At 38.4% G+C, this 12,500-nt stretch overlaps 1 protein-coding gene across 2 annotated transcripts in view; it reads left to right on the top strand.

The window, feature by feature from the left end:
* LOC138053804 (lysine-specific histone demethylase 1A-like) overlaps positions 1-11,507 on the top strand; it is a 23,905-nt gene extending 12,398 nt beyond the window's left edge. For both annotated transcript variants that reach the window (XM_068900349.1, XM_068900350.1), the window contains exons 8-18: positions 385-479; positions 3,538-3,582; positions 4,373-4,515; positions 4,775-4,865; positions 5,535-5,608; positions 5,708-5,768; positions 6,124-6,197; positions 6,434-6,678; positions 8,351-8,544; positions 9,271-9,513; positions 10,540-11,507. In XM_068900349.1, coding sequence (XP_068756450.1) covers positions 385-479; positions 3,538-3,582; positions 4,373-4,515; positions 4,775-4,865; positions 5,535-5,608; positions 5,708-5,768; positions 6,124-6,197; positions 6,434-6,678; positions 8,351-8,544; positions 9,271-9,513; positions 10,540-10,872 — 1,598 coding nt within the window. In that variant the 3' untranslated portion in view covers positions 10,873-11,507. The remainder of the gene's footprint in view (positions 1-384; positions 480-3,537; positions 3,583-4,372; positions 4,516-4,774; positions 4,866-5,534; positions 5,609-5,707; positions 5,769-6,123; positions 6,198-6,433; positions 6,679-8,350; positions 8,545-9,270; positions 9,514-10,539) is intronic.
* Positions 11,508-12,500: the final 993 nt, after the last annotated feature.

The raw sequence follows: 12,500 nt of genomic DNA, 5'->3' as shown, positions 1-12,500 counted from the left end.
GCCCATGGGAGTTTTGGGCTTTCAGACTTTTAAACCCATGTTTTGCATATAATAAATTACGTTTACACTCTGAAAGTTTAAGCTAGTTAGTAAATGACGTCATTTTCCCTAGATCCAACCCTCTGAGGGCCAATCGGTCAGTTTTGAACGTGAGTAATGGTGGACTGTGAAGTCCAAAACTTACACTCAAAATAAATAGCCTTTGGATAAAACTCAAAGCTCAAAATTTTGCCAGTTAGGTGTTAAGCGAACACGCTTTTAAAATCTGAAGAAAAAAAGGAAGTGATTTTTTTTCATAGTAGCACTTTAATAAAAAGTTAATGTATCTATCAATTTTCTTTTTATGGTGAATGTCTGTTTTTATTTTATCACCATTATTTGTAGGTGGAAACCCCTTGACTGTGATGGCAAATCAAATCAGCATGGAGTTACATAAAATCCGACAGAAATGTCCTCTGTATGAAACTCATGGGAAATCGGTATGCATTACTGTTCCTTCTCATTTTAAGCAGCCAGGCTGACTAGTCAGAGCTTGTTGTGAACATGTATTTGCCAGGATCTCTGTTATAACAGCCTGAAAATTCACCTAACAAACTGGCTATCAATGCCTGCTGCATTGGTGAAAAACACAAGTTCTATCAGGCATGATCAGTTGCCTAAGGTTTCTCTAGGCAAAACATTAGCCATATTGTACTCCATTGATTTTTACTCAATGGAATCAAAATCTCCATGAAAAGGTTACATGGTAAGTTGATAACTGATTTTTTAAGCAGAGTTCCGCGAGGAGCACCATGGGTCAGAAAATGTGGTAACCCATCTGTGCAAGAAAATTTGGTGTTGGTCACCGTAAGTACCGTCCCCCCCTCTATGTATGTCAATGTGACCAGTATCACATGACCATATCACAGGCTCAAGCTTAGCTCACTAAGGAGGCCATACTCTAGCTAGTTTACAGCGTACAGCTTTTGATATTGTACATCCATGTTATGGTCAATTGACACCTGTCAAAACAAGGTACCTGCTGACCAGTATCACATGACCATATCGTGGGCGCAAGTGTAGAGTTCATCGAGGTCAGGTTTCTTTTTAATTTTGTAAGTTGGCTGCTGACCAGGTACCAGGTTTTGATTGGATTGCAGCGTCAAGCCAGGTGAACTTACAATGTATTGTAAGAATAACATTTCATAAACCTGGAGGTCCGCTTTTAGGCTTGGCTAAATCTATATATTATGTGCTTGAGCAAATGCCAACTTGACAGTATTTAAACGTTAACAAAATTGATGATTAGTTGAATTAGCATTAGAGTCTCCTGTAGCATCAATTTTTAACATTTTAACGCTAACATTTTTATGTCTGTAATGCAACATTTTAATGGTACTATGGTTTTATTTCTAAAAACACATTAATTTTTTGAAGAGTACTGTACAGTATGTGTACCAAGAACAATACACAGTCAGTGGTTAATGGGGCATTACCCAACACAGGAACGGAACAGAACAAAATGGAATCAACTGAATGTGCCGGAATGAAGCGGAATGACACTGGAATAAAGTGGAATGACACCGGAATATACCGGGATAAAGTGGAATGACACCAGAATAAGGCAGAATAAATCAGAATGGAGCTGATTAATTAAACCTGATTAGTGTAGACCAGAATGACAAGGAATGAACCATCAGTTTTTATCACAACTGTGTGCCCTGAGGTGTTTTAGGAGTCACAAAGTAGAGTCTCACATGGAAAACCAAAGTGCTGTTCACGTTAGCAATTGAATTGAAAATTCAAACATTTAAGCAGATCTGATGCAAATCCAGTTGCCTGGCTCAGGAATTGATTTTGTCCCAGACACAAATCAGAAACAGGGGCGAGCAACAATTTGTCAGACTCAAATCAGAAACAGGGGAAACATGTTAAGCATATAACTTAAACATATCTCGACAGCCTTTCATACTGTCTTAGGTGGGGCATATGTAGTGTGAAAACTACATGTATTGTGAATAAGTAGGCACAATGGGGAGACTGACAGAAAAACTGTTTACATTTAAGAGTGGAAATTATGGGGGGAAGCAACAAGCTGACTTGGAACAAGTAATGAAGTTCTCACAACTTGCAAACTGGTCCACTCACTGTTTGGTCCACGGACAGGAAAGAAAAAGTATTAACCAGGTGTACAAAAATGTACCTGGTAAATAATATTCACCCAAAAAAAAATTTTTGGACTTTTTTTTTTCTGGGCCTCTGATTCTTCTTTAATAATTATCTCTTGTCTTCAAAGAAGGTAACAGTGTGCACAGGTTTAGTGGAACAATAGGGGAAGGAATAAAGAGTTTTCCAGTTTGCGCTCATGTTGCGTTCTGTTCAAAACCTATGCGGTATTTCCGGATGTCTCTGTCACATGTAGGTCGTGGGAAAACTATATCAAAATAAGCAAAAATGATACTAATCACTTGCGCTGAACTTAACACACAATAATTGACATGTCAGAATGAAATGAAAGTGTTCACGGTTTTTTTATTTGCACATTGAAAAAGTATGTCTGCCTCCCTCCCCCACATATAAAATATTCGAATAACATTCTGTTTCTCTTGCAACTTGTCAACAAAAAACCATATTAGTTCCACTACAACAGGAACAATTTTTTCATTTTAGTGGTTTATATTTCTGTCAAATTTTTCTTACTCAAAACGTTTTTAATGATTAAAGCACTTGAATGTTGGAGGACTCTTTACCAAAGTGTTCCAAATGTTACAAAAGGAAAAAAACAAGTGCAATTCCCTCAAGGAATCACATGATGCAAACAAAAGCTGATAGAAATAGTAGCAACTGGAAATAAGGTAAGGTCTCTGTTACGAGCCTAGGAAGGCCCACCAGGCCGGCGCTTATCTCCGGTTTCCATAGCATGAAGCGACTAGGAGTATTTCCCCCTGGATGGGATGCTAGTCCATTGCAGGGTTACCCCCAGCATTTTTGCTGGTACCCATTTATACACCTGGCTGGAGAGAGGCACGGTGAGAGTAAAGCTGATAGAAATAGTAGGAACTGGAAATAGGTCTCCACAAACCAAAACCCCACATTTTGGCATTCCCAGGTTTATTCCACTAAATTCTGATTTTTTTGGGTGCCAATCAGCCTTATTCCAGTGTCATTCCGGCTCATTTTGGCATAATTTTATTCCAGTACCGCTCTTGTTCATTTATTTTGAAGATGTCATTCTGCCTTGTTCTGGCATATTCCAGTATAAGGCAGGTACAAAAGTCAGCCTGGATCAAGGTGGATCGCTCACCTCAGATTGAGCAAAAAACGGTTTTGTAAGCCAATACCATTCGTTTTTTGCCCCAATTTCACCAAGGTTAGCTTATTAAAGATTAGGGCTAGGATGATTTCTCGAAGCCTTATCATTCTTTGTTTTTGTTAAAGCGACGTGAGTGATCCAACTTGAACTGGTCCACTTCTTGTACCTGGCTTTCTGGTATATTCTGTTCTATTCCTGTGTTTAGTAACGCCCTGGTTAATGTTACGCTTGATTTTTTCCTGAAGGGCCCTATTGAAAAGAAAGCCAACAGCAGACTCTCGGCAGTGAGGGTAGGCTTTCGTTTTCTTGTGGTTTTAGATCAAACATTTTTTGCATATCGCAATCCATTCATCCATCTTACTCAGTCATGCAGACTATTTGCCTTTCATTGTAGTACTTGTAATGGAACTAAATACTTCAGACCTCCATATTGTTTGGCAAGGTTTGTTTTAAGCCAAGCAGCACTACATGTACGTGTATGATATTTAACATTGTTGCACCATACCCCGTATCTCTGCACACAATTCTTAATAATGGCAATGTTAGGCTTTACATGTTTTCTCTTGTCGAGCTGCAAAGTACAGTATTTTTTATGGCTCTAAGCACCTTGTAGTGCCTGAACAGATGCAGAGAGCAATGAATATTTGCTTTTTATTGGCTAACTCTTTTTAACTTAATGCTAACAGAGCAAATTTAACAACTCTTTTTAAAATCTGACTTCTACTTGTACAACATCTTTTAAAGATAATTTTTTATTTGTTAGCACTGTATAAAAACAATTTACTATTCATTGCCTCAAAATTACACGTAACAACCACTTTATGCAGATTTGGTAAGGTAAGGTTTTTAAGTAGATTCCAGGAGACACCTTTAATTAGAGAAGTTGTTTAGCTACACTGTATCAATACATGTGTAGTACAGTGCAAAAGAGAATATCAATAATATTCAATCTTAGGTTATCAAAGAGGTTCGTTGAAGTTAATATTATTACTTTCCGGATGCCATTATTGTCAAAAATATAATTTTTTATCAAAGTTTTTCCTGGTGGGTTTTAGCTCAAATCTTGCTTGTTTGTACCAGGTTCCGAAAGAGAAGGATGAGATGGTTGAACGCGAGTTCAATAGACTGCTAGAAGCGTCATCGTTCCTGTCTCATCAACTAGATTTCAATTACATGCACAGTAAACCTGTATCATTGGGTCATGCATTGGAGCTTGTTATCAAGTAAGGATCAAGAAACACTTGAATATTTTCCAATTACATATCATACTGTCGATTCTGTTAGTTGTTTTACCTGGTGTGGGTGAACATGTCTAAACATGAACCTGTTCAAATGGGTGTATTGTACTTCACTGGTAGATCGTCTGAACTTGTTATCATAACACTTTAGACCTAGACCTCTTAGGAGCTGAGTCAGATTTTTTTTCTGAGTTTTCCTGCATCTCCATTATTTTCATGCCTTCCATGTAATGCTTGTTTTCAGAATGCAAGAGAGACAAGTCAAGGAACAGCAGATTGAACATGCTAAAAAAATTCTGAAGATTCAAGAACAACTGAAGACAAACCTGTCCCAGGTAGCTTAATACGAATTATGTCAGTATTTAAATATTATTTCCAACTGGAATAGTTTTTCATGCCTATTTTGGCAGTCATGAACTTTTCCCCTTGAAATATAAAATTTTAAAGTTTGACTTGGATGGTAGAAATCGTCAATTTTATAAGCACCTGAAATTAGGCTGTTTTGCCTTTAAAAATACCATCAATGATTGTTGTTGCACGATACAGGTATATTGTCCATGCAATTCAAATACTATGGCTGAGGGTCAAATTTCAAGCTCTCCTAATGTCAAGAATTTTTTCCTAAGATGCCTGAAAATTCCAAATTTGTATTTTTAACAGTAAAGGACCATACAAAAATGTGCTCCTCTGGTACAATGTACATTAACCCTTTTACTCCCAGTGGCCATTTCTAGATTTACTCTGTCTAATGCCAAATGATTTTACTCGCCAATGAGGACCCCCTTGGGCATTAAAGGGGTAAATGTAGGTTTAGCCAATATTACATTTTGCTGGTTTAGCTAGAGATGCTACTGACAGTAGCAGGGAAATTGGAAATGGGCTGGTTTGAAAGGTGAAGCTGTTTGAAAAAAAATTATCAGTAACCCAGTGCATTCTTTTCAACCAAAGTTTCAAAATTTACATTTATTTCAATAACATAAACAGTTTACAAATTTTCTCCTCAGATGGTGCAAATAAAAGAAAAAGTGAAGCAAACACATAAAGAATATCAAGATGCGCTCAAAGTTAAGGAACCAAGGTATTACAAGAAATATCATGAATAGATTGTATGCGCAACTTTTTTGAGTAGTTTAAATGTTAAAAAAGTCTGAGATCCTAACTTTTTTGCTTCCCAAAGGGACATCACAGCAGAGTTCTTAGTAAAAAGCAAGTTAAGGGACTTGAATGCCCTTTGCAGGGTAAGTAGTCAGACATACAATTTGGTCACTTACAGAGCAATGCGCCTTACCATGGCCACCTAACAAAGTTTTTTGTACAAACTATCCGCCAATCAGGGTGTGTGAATTTCATTGACAGTGACGCCTACTTGCAAAGTTCGTATGGTTGTTATTTGAACACCGTTGCATGGGTTGTTGAGTTGACGTATTTACACGTAGTTGTCAAATGTGAAAGTTTGTTGGGTGGCCATGGTAAGGCGTGTTGCACTGTAAAAAGAATAGGGGTTTTTCTCAAGTTGTTTTGACAAACTTTCAAGGGTTTGCCTGAAATTGCTCTTCCATTCACTGTAAGTTTTGCTATTGTTAAAACCTACAGGAATATGATGAAATGGCAGAGGAGCAACTACGGATTGAAGAGAGATTGGAGGAACTTGAAGAAAACCCTCCCAGGTACAAAGCATTCCTTGTTCCATATTATAATATCATAACATTGTTTTTGAAATGCAGGTCAGTTAATGTTAACGTGTCAACCAGATATTGGCAGAATTAAAATGGGATTTTCCAGTTGTCGTGTTGGTGGTAACGGTATTATAATGCAATGGGGTATAAGTGATTAGTGGTGATGATAGTGATGAATGATGATGGTGGTGGTTGCTACATGATAAAATATTACACCTTTTTTTCAGTGACGTTTATTTATCATCAAGAGATCGGCAGATCCTTGACTGGCATTTTGCCAACCTGGAGTTTGCAAATGCTACACCCTTGACATCATTATCATTAAAGCATTGGGATCAAGATGATGACTTTGAATTCAGTGGTAGTCACATGACTGTACGTAATGGTTACTCATGCCTGCCAAAGGCCTTGGCTGAAGGACTGGATATCAGACTCAATACAGCTGTGCGACATGTCCGCTACAATAGGACTGGTAAGGGAGAATTATGTCATCCTGAATTCATATTGCACACTCCAAGCAAATTTATGGACCATCAACTATTTGCTTTAAGATCCTAGATGAAGTTAACCCATTGACAAGTAAAATCGTCTGTTGTTAAACAGAGAAATATATAGATTTAGCCAAGCCTAAAAGCTGAGCTCCTGTTTCTTACCCCAGAAAGCAATATAGTGTATATGGAAATAATTATTCTTCTGCATAAAGTACAAACTTAATTGTCATAAGCGTATACAGGTTATGTGTACAGTGATCAAAAATACAGCTGACCTGACAGCAGTAAACAAACAAGCCTTGCAAACAATAACCAACAATTTTAATCAATAACTAAAACTGAAATTACATGCATCTCTTTCACAACATTTTCCATTTAACTGATTATCTTTGCACCCTCTCTCCAGTTTAGAACAACAACAAAACTCTTACTAATTAAAAAGTCTAAAAAGTAGTAAATTTGCTTACTTGACTGCAATTTCACAGTCAAACAAAGCAGCTCACAACTGGACATCCATTTCACACAAAAAGCCTATTTAATGTGATTGTTGAAATATGCAACATCGAACATGGAATTGCAAACATTTCAGGCCTTCTTCGTTTTTTGAGCGAGTTTTACAAAATATGTGAGGCAGCGAGGCATGCATTAAGAAGGAAAACATTTACCTGAAAGCCAACTGTTAGTGTTTTGTATCTCGCTCTACTTCTCTCAGCTTAACAGTGTTCTTCATTGAAATTTTCTCTTCTTCTCCTTCCTTGGCTTCTCTCCAGGCTTTCTTCGCCTAAATTTCTCAAATTTCGTTGCCTCTTCTCTCGTGCTCTTTTCTGCTCTTTCATCTTTATCCAGGTGCTCGTCACAATATGATTTCCTGCCCGAAAAAAGTGGGTTTGCCAAATGCAACGCTGCCACGCGATTTCCTTCCAAGGAAAATTGTCCTAAAACTCCTGTCCCCAGAGGCTGTCCTGCCTCCCCACCTCCACCCTGAAAGTCTGAATGCACGGGTGGATGGGCCTACGCTGACGTCATATGATAACCATGGATAGAGTTCCCCAAAAATCTTACCCATGGTGCTCTGCTGGTGCACATTGTGTGCCTGAGCTCCCCTAAAATCTATCAAGTCTCACTCCAAGAAGTCAGTGGGTTAAGGTTATCAAGTGCTAAAGATCAATAACAAGGTGGACAAACAACAGGGAATATTTTGAATTTCTTGATGCCAATAATAAGAAGCAAGCTTACAATGTATGTATGTTATACAGAATCACCAGCCATTTTATTATTTTGACAATTTCGGGCACCTTTTTTAAAAAAAATTAAAAATTTAAAAAAAGTTTCCCAAAATTACGTGTACATTAAAATGTAATCTTATTATACAAATGAGAGAAGTGATCCTTGCACTTCGCTAGACAATTTAAGCAATGGTATCTTATACTGTAGACGCGTGAAAAATTCCGGTCGTGTCAATGGGAATTGAACCCATGACCTTTGTGATGCTGGTGCAATGCTCTTCCAACTGAAGTATTATCCCACACAGTTGGGAGAAGGTCAATTTGTTGGGCTCATTCATTTTATTATATTATTAATTGTGTAAACTTCTTAAACATCTTCTGTCCTATATAATGACCCCTGAAGAAACCATTATTATTTCATCAACAGGTGTGGAATTAGTAACACAGAGTACTAGTAAGTCATCTATCACAACCACTCAAACATTCAAAGGAGATGCTGTACTTATAACTCTCCCCCTGGGAGTACTTAAAAGCCATCCACCTAGTGCGCAGTTTCACCCACCCCTCCCAGAGTGGAAGACCGCTGCTATTCACAGAATGGGGTTTGGAAATCTCAACAAGGTGTGACATCAAAAAATTGTGTGAACACTTAAACAGTGAATATAATTATTTATCACGTAGTGTAATGATGATAAAGATTCTTTGAAAGCAATACATGTATCTCTGGCTAAACAAGTGTAAGTATGGCCAGTTTTTTCCCATTTTGAATTAGGTGCTAAGGGAAGAAACCACACCATAATTTTAAGCTATAGAGTGTCAAACACTAAAATTGTCGATAAATTTTAGTTTGTGTACTCCAAACATTAAATCCACGAGAATGACAGAAATAACTGGTATTATTAAATTTTCGATCTCGGATATTGCGTTTCAAGCTTTCTGATCGGTTTATTCAGTCTCGGTATCAGCTCATATACCGTATGACCTAATGTGGAAACTGATTGTGTTGAGTTTTGCCAAGCTGGAAACTGATTGGATTAACTTCCAAGTGTCCAAATGCTCAAAATTTTAATGAAACTTAAATAAAACAATTATCCCATTCGAGCTTGTTGGTTATGAGACTGGTTATAGCCAACTCAGTGCTATGTCCTTGCAGGCTATTTACTGTCCCATATCCTACACATGCTCATGGAATGATAATGATTTATAATGCTGTTTTCAGTATTAAACATTGGTCATACATTATAATTTTTGTGTATCCATTCTGCTTAAGGTACTACTTTCAGTGAATTTCAAAGAAAGGAGAACAGATGTGATAATAATGAGTTTTGTCAATGTGTACACCTGTAGGTGGTCTTGTGTTTTGATCGAGTGTTCTGGGATCCAAACACAAATCTTTTTGGTCATGTTGGAAGTACAACAGCAAATCGGGGTGAGCTGTTCCTTTTCTGGAATCTGTACAAGTCACCAGTCCTCATTGCTCTTGTTGCTGGAGAAGCTGCAAACAAGCTGGAGAATGTTTCAGATGAGATTATTGTTGGCAGTGCCATTGCTGTGTTAAAAGGGATCTTTGGAAGCAGTGCAGTTCCTCAGGTTTGCTTTCAATAAACCTTAACACTTTCACCCTTAAACCGGCCCCTTTTGATGAGTAATATCGGCTGGCGTTAGACAAAGTAAAATCCGTAAGTGTCCTCCTCAGGAGACAAGGGGTTAAATGGAACAGGAGGCGGTAATTATGAAGAAGAGCTCCCCAAAAAACCTGTCGGCCGACTGTCGGCCAACAGTTGGCCGACTGTTGCCCAACTGTCGGCCGACTGTTGGCCAACTGTCGGCCGACTGTTGGCCGACAGTTGGGCAACAGTCGGCCGACTGTCGGCCAACAGTTGGCCGACTGTTGTCCAACTGTCGGCCGACAGTTTGTGTTATGTTTGAGGCCAAAGTGTTGGCCGACTGTCGGCCAACAGTCGGCCGACAGTCGGTGACCTGTTGGCTAGGAAACGCCTTGTACACACGGCAGCACTACAAAGCAGGAGGCAGTGTGGCTCAGTGGTTAGGGCGCTTGCCTTGAGATCCAGAGATCCCGGGTTCAAGACACGTCCTGACCACTCGTTGAATTTGTTTCAGGTACAGTAGTCCCTGGTTCAATTTCCTGGCTGCTCTTGTAAATAAATAGCCAAATGGTTTGCCCCAGGCCAGTTGGGATTCTTAAAGTTGTTCTGCTCAATGATACTTAACTTTTTACTGAAAGAGATGTTGACAATGTCAAATGGATTTTGATGAGATGCACAAAGATTGGCCAGGTGATACTCTACCTAATCTTTAATGCTTGATTTGCCTCTGCTTCTGTTGTCCATAACGTCTTGATAATAATTATTCCCCAATGACTGGAGGACCACCACTGTACACACACACTCTTGGAATACATTCATAACACCAACTATGGGATCAAATAATAATATTGCAACCTCATATTTCAGAACTTTGCAGTTGTTGGCATGCTACAGCCTATGGGATCGCAAAATAAATTACTGATGGTCTTGAAAGTTTTTTTGTCTTTCCACCTGAAAGCTCTTTATCTGCTTAAATTTTTTTGTGATTTTGTTTGTTCTCTCCTCGTAGCCAAAGGAAACAGTGGTGACGCGCTGGAAGTCGGATGAATGGTCCAGAGGCTCGTATTCATTTGTGGCAGCTGGCTCTTCAGGAAATGACTATGATCTAATGGCATCCCCAGTGGCCCCTCCCCCAGTAGCAGGAATGCCACCTGGAAACCCCTCCCCACCCAATCCCCCTAGGGTTTTCTTTGCGGGAGAACATACTATCAGGAATTACCCTGCCACAGTCCATGGTGCGCTACTGAGTGGTTTGAGAGAGGCTGGGAGAATTGCTGATCAGTTCCTTGGACTGCCATATGAGGTTAATAGAGTTGGACAGGCTCCTGTATCTCAAGGCTGACTGTCGTTGAAATGCACAGAGACATGGAAAAGACCCATACGAGGAGAAGCTAGAATTCCTTTGTCCTGCAACAGTACTTAAAACCATGGATGATGCACAAGACTTCATTGACATTGTAGTCATGATGTGCTCTGGTAGTACATGCAATAGCAAAGTCACATCCAGTTTCATTGTACATTTTGATCATCTTCAACACTCAACACAGACATATAAAACTTGCCATTTCTGAAGCTAACCCTTGACACAGTTGAATGAAAGGGAACAACTTGTCCCTTTCATCAGGAACAGGGAATCATTTTTCTTTATAAAATGTTTAATACATTGGGTTACTTATAACCTTGAAATGAACATGTACAAAGTTATCAAATAAGTTAAGTTAGTAAGTTACTATTATGATGTTCTTTCTTAATTAAATATCTTTGTAATTAGTTCTCCACACAGTACACTGTATCTTGGGGCGAATCGTCTTGTCACACATCCTCTCAAACATCCGTGTTACCCAATTTCCTTCTTTTCTTGGAAACGTGAAAAATGGAAATATGTCACTATTTAGCAAAGATAAGTTATTTCAAATCTGGATCTGTTGTGCAAAGCAGGTACAATGTAGATCGAATAAAGAAAAATGGTTGATCAAACCCTATGTTCCACGTTCAGTTTCAAACTTTAACACTTTAAAGGGGACATAGGGTAGTTTTTGACTGGTTGCAGGGGTTGTTAACCAGTAATTGACTCCTAAACTGTCTCCCATTGAAGAGTAATGGTCTGGCGTTTGACAGCGTAAAATGTATATAAAGTCTCACTCCTAGGTTTCAATGGGTATGTGTCCAGCATTCTCTTTAAAGTTGGGATTGTTTTGACTGATCATTCAGCAACACTGGTACAAATTTTAAAAATCTTCAACGGGAGCTTTAGGTGTCTTGGAACAAATTTAAACGGGTTAAACTTTCATTCTGCATTCCCATAAACGACATTTTAGAGTATAATTTCTAAATTTAAGACAAGACGCGTACAAGAGCGTATCCGTGGAATACGCAATCAGGTAACACAAATTGTCCAGTTGTAGTGAACTTTCAAGTACAGGTAAACTTCGGAAAATGGCGAGAGATTACCAGAAAGATAAATCTGTATTATAACTTGAAGTTGTTTGTTGTAAAAACCCATTATAAATTTTACTAAATTTGCAAATGCAAACAACGAAGCCCTATTAACAGGATATTAGGATACGGGATTTTTTATTTATTTATTTATTTTTGGAAGGAGACTTTATTCAAATCCTACTGCTTCCTTAACTCCATTCATCCAAAACTTACAAGATCAGCCTTAAATTAAATCATCCGAAGAACTTATTACAAATCACAGTTCAACAACTTATCATCCTGGGCCAGTTGTTCAAAAGCCGAGTTTTAAAACGAGTTGTATTCTCTACTCCCAAATGTTGTTCAAGGCTGATATTCGGTAAAACTTTACATTAGAAGAAGTCAATCTTGAAAAACAAAAATAAGCAAAGGAAACTGTCACCAAAAAGTTGAAAACATGAAACAAAAGTTTACGCTAATCCTGTATTATGGTAATCGGCTTTCGAACAACCGGGCCCTGTATTCGAAGTCCGGTTGCGTAATCCTGGTTTA

This window comes from Montipora capricornis, chromosome 6, assembly GCF_036669925.1.
Source record: "Montipora capricornis isolate CH-2021 chromosome 6, ASM3666992v2, whole genome shotgun sequence".
NCBI lineage: Eukaryota > Metazoa > Cnidaria > Anthozoa > Scleractinia > Acroporidae > Montipora > Montipora capricornis.
Note: the sequence above shows the minus strand (reverse complement) of the source record. Positions and strands in the feature narration are given on the sequence as shown.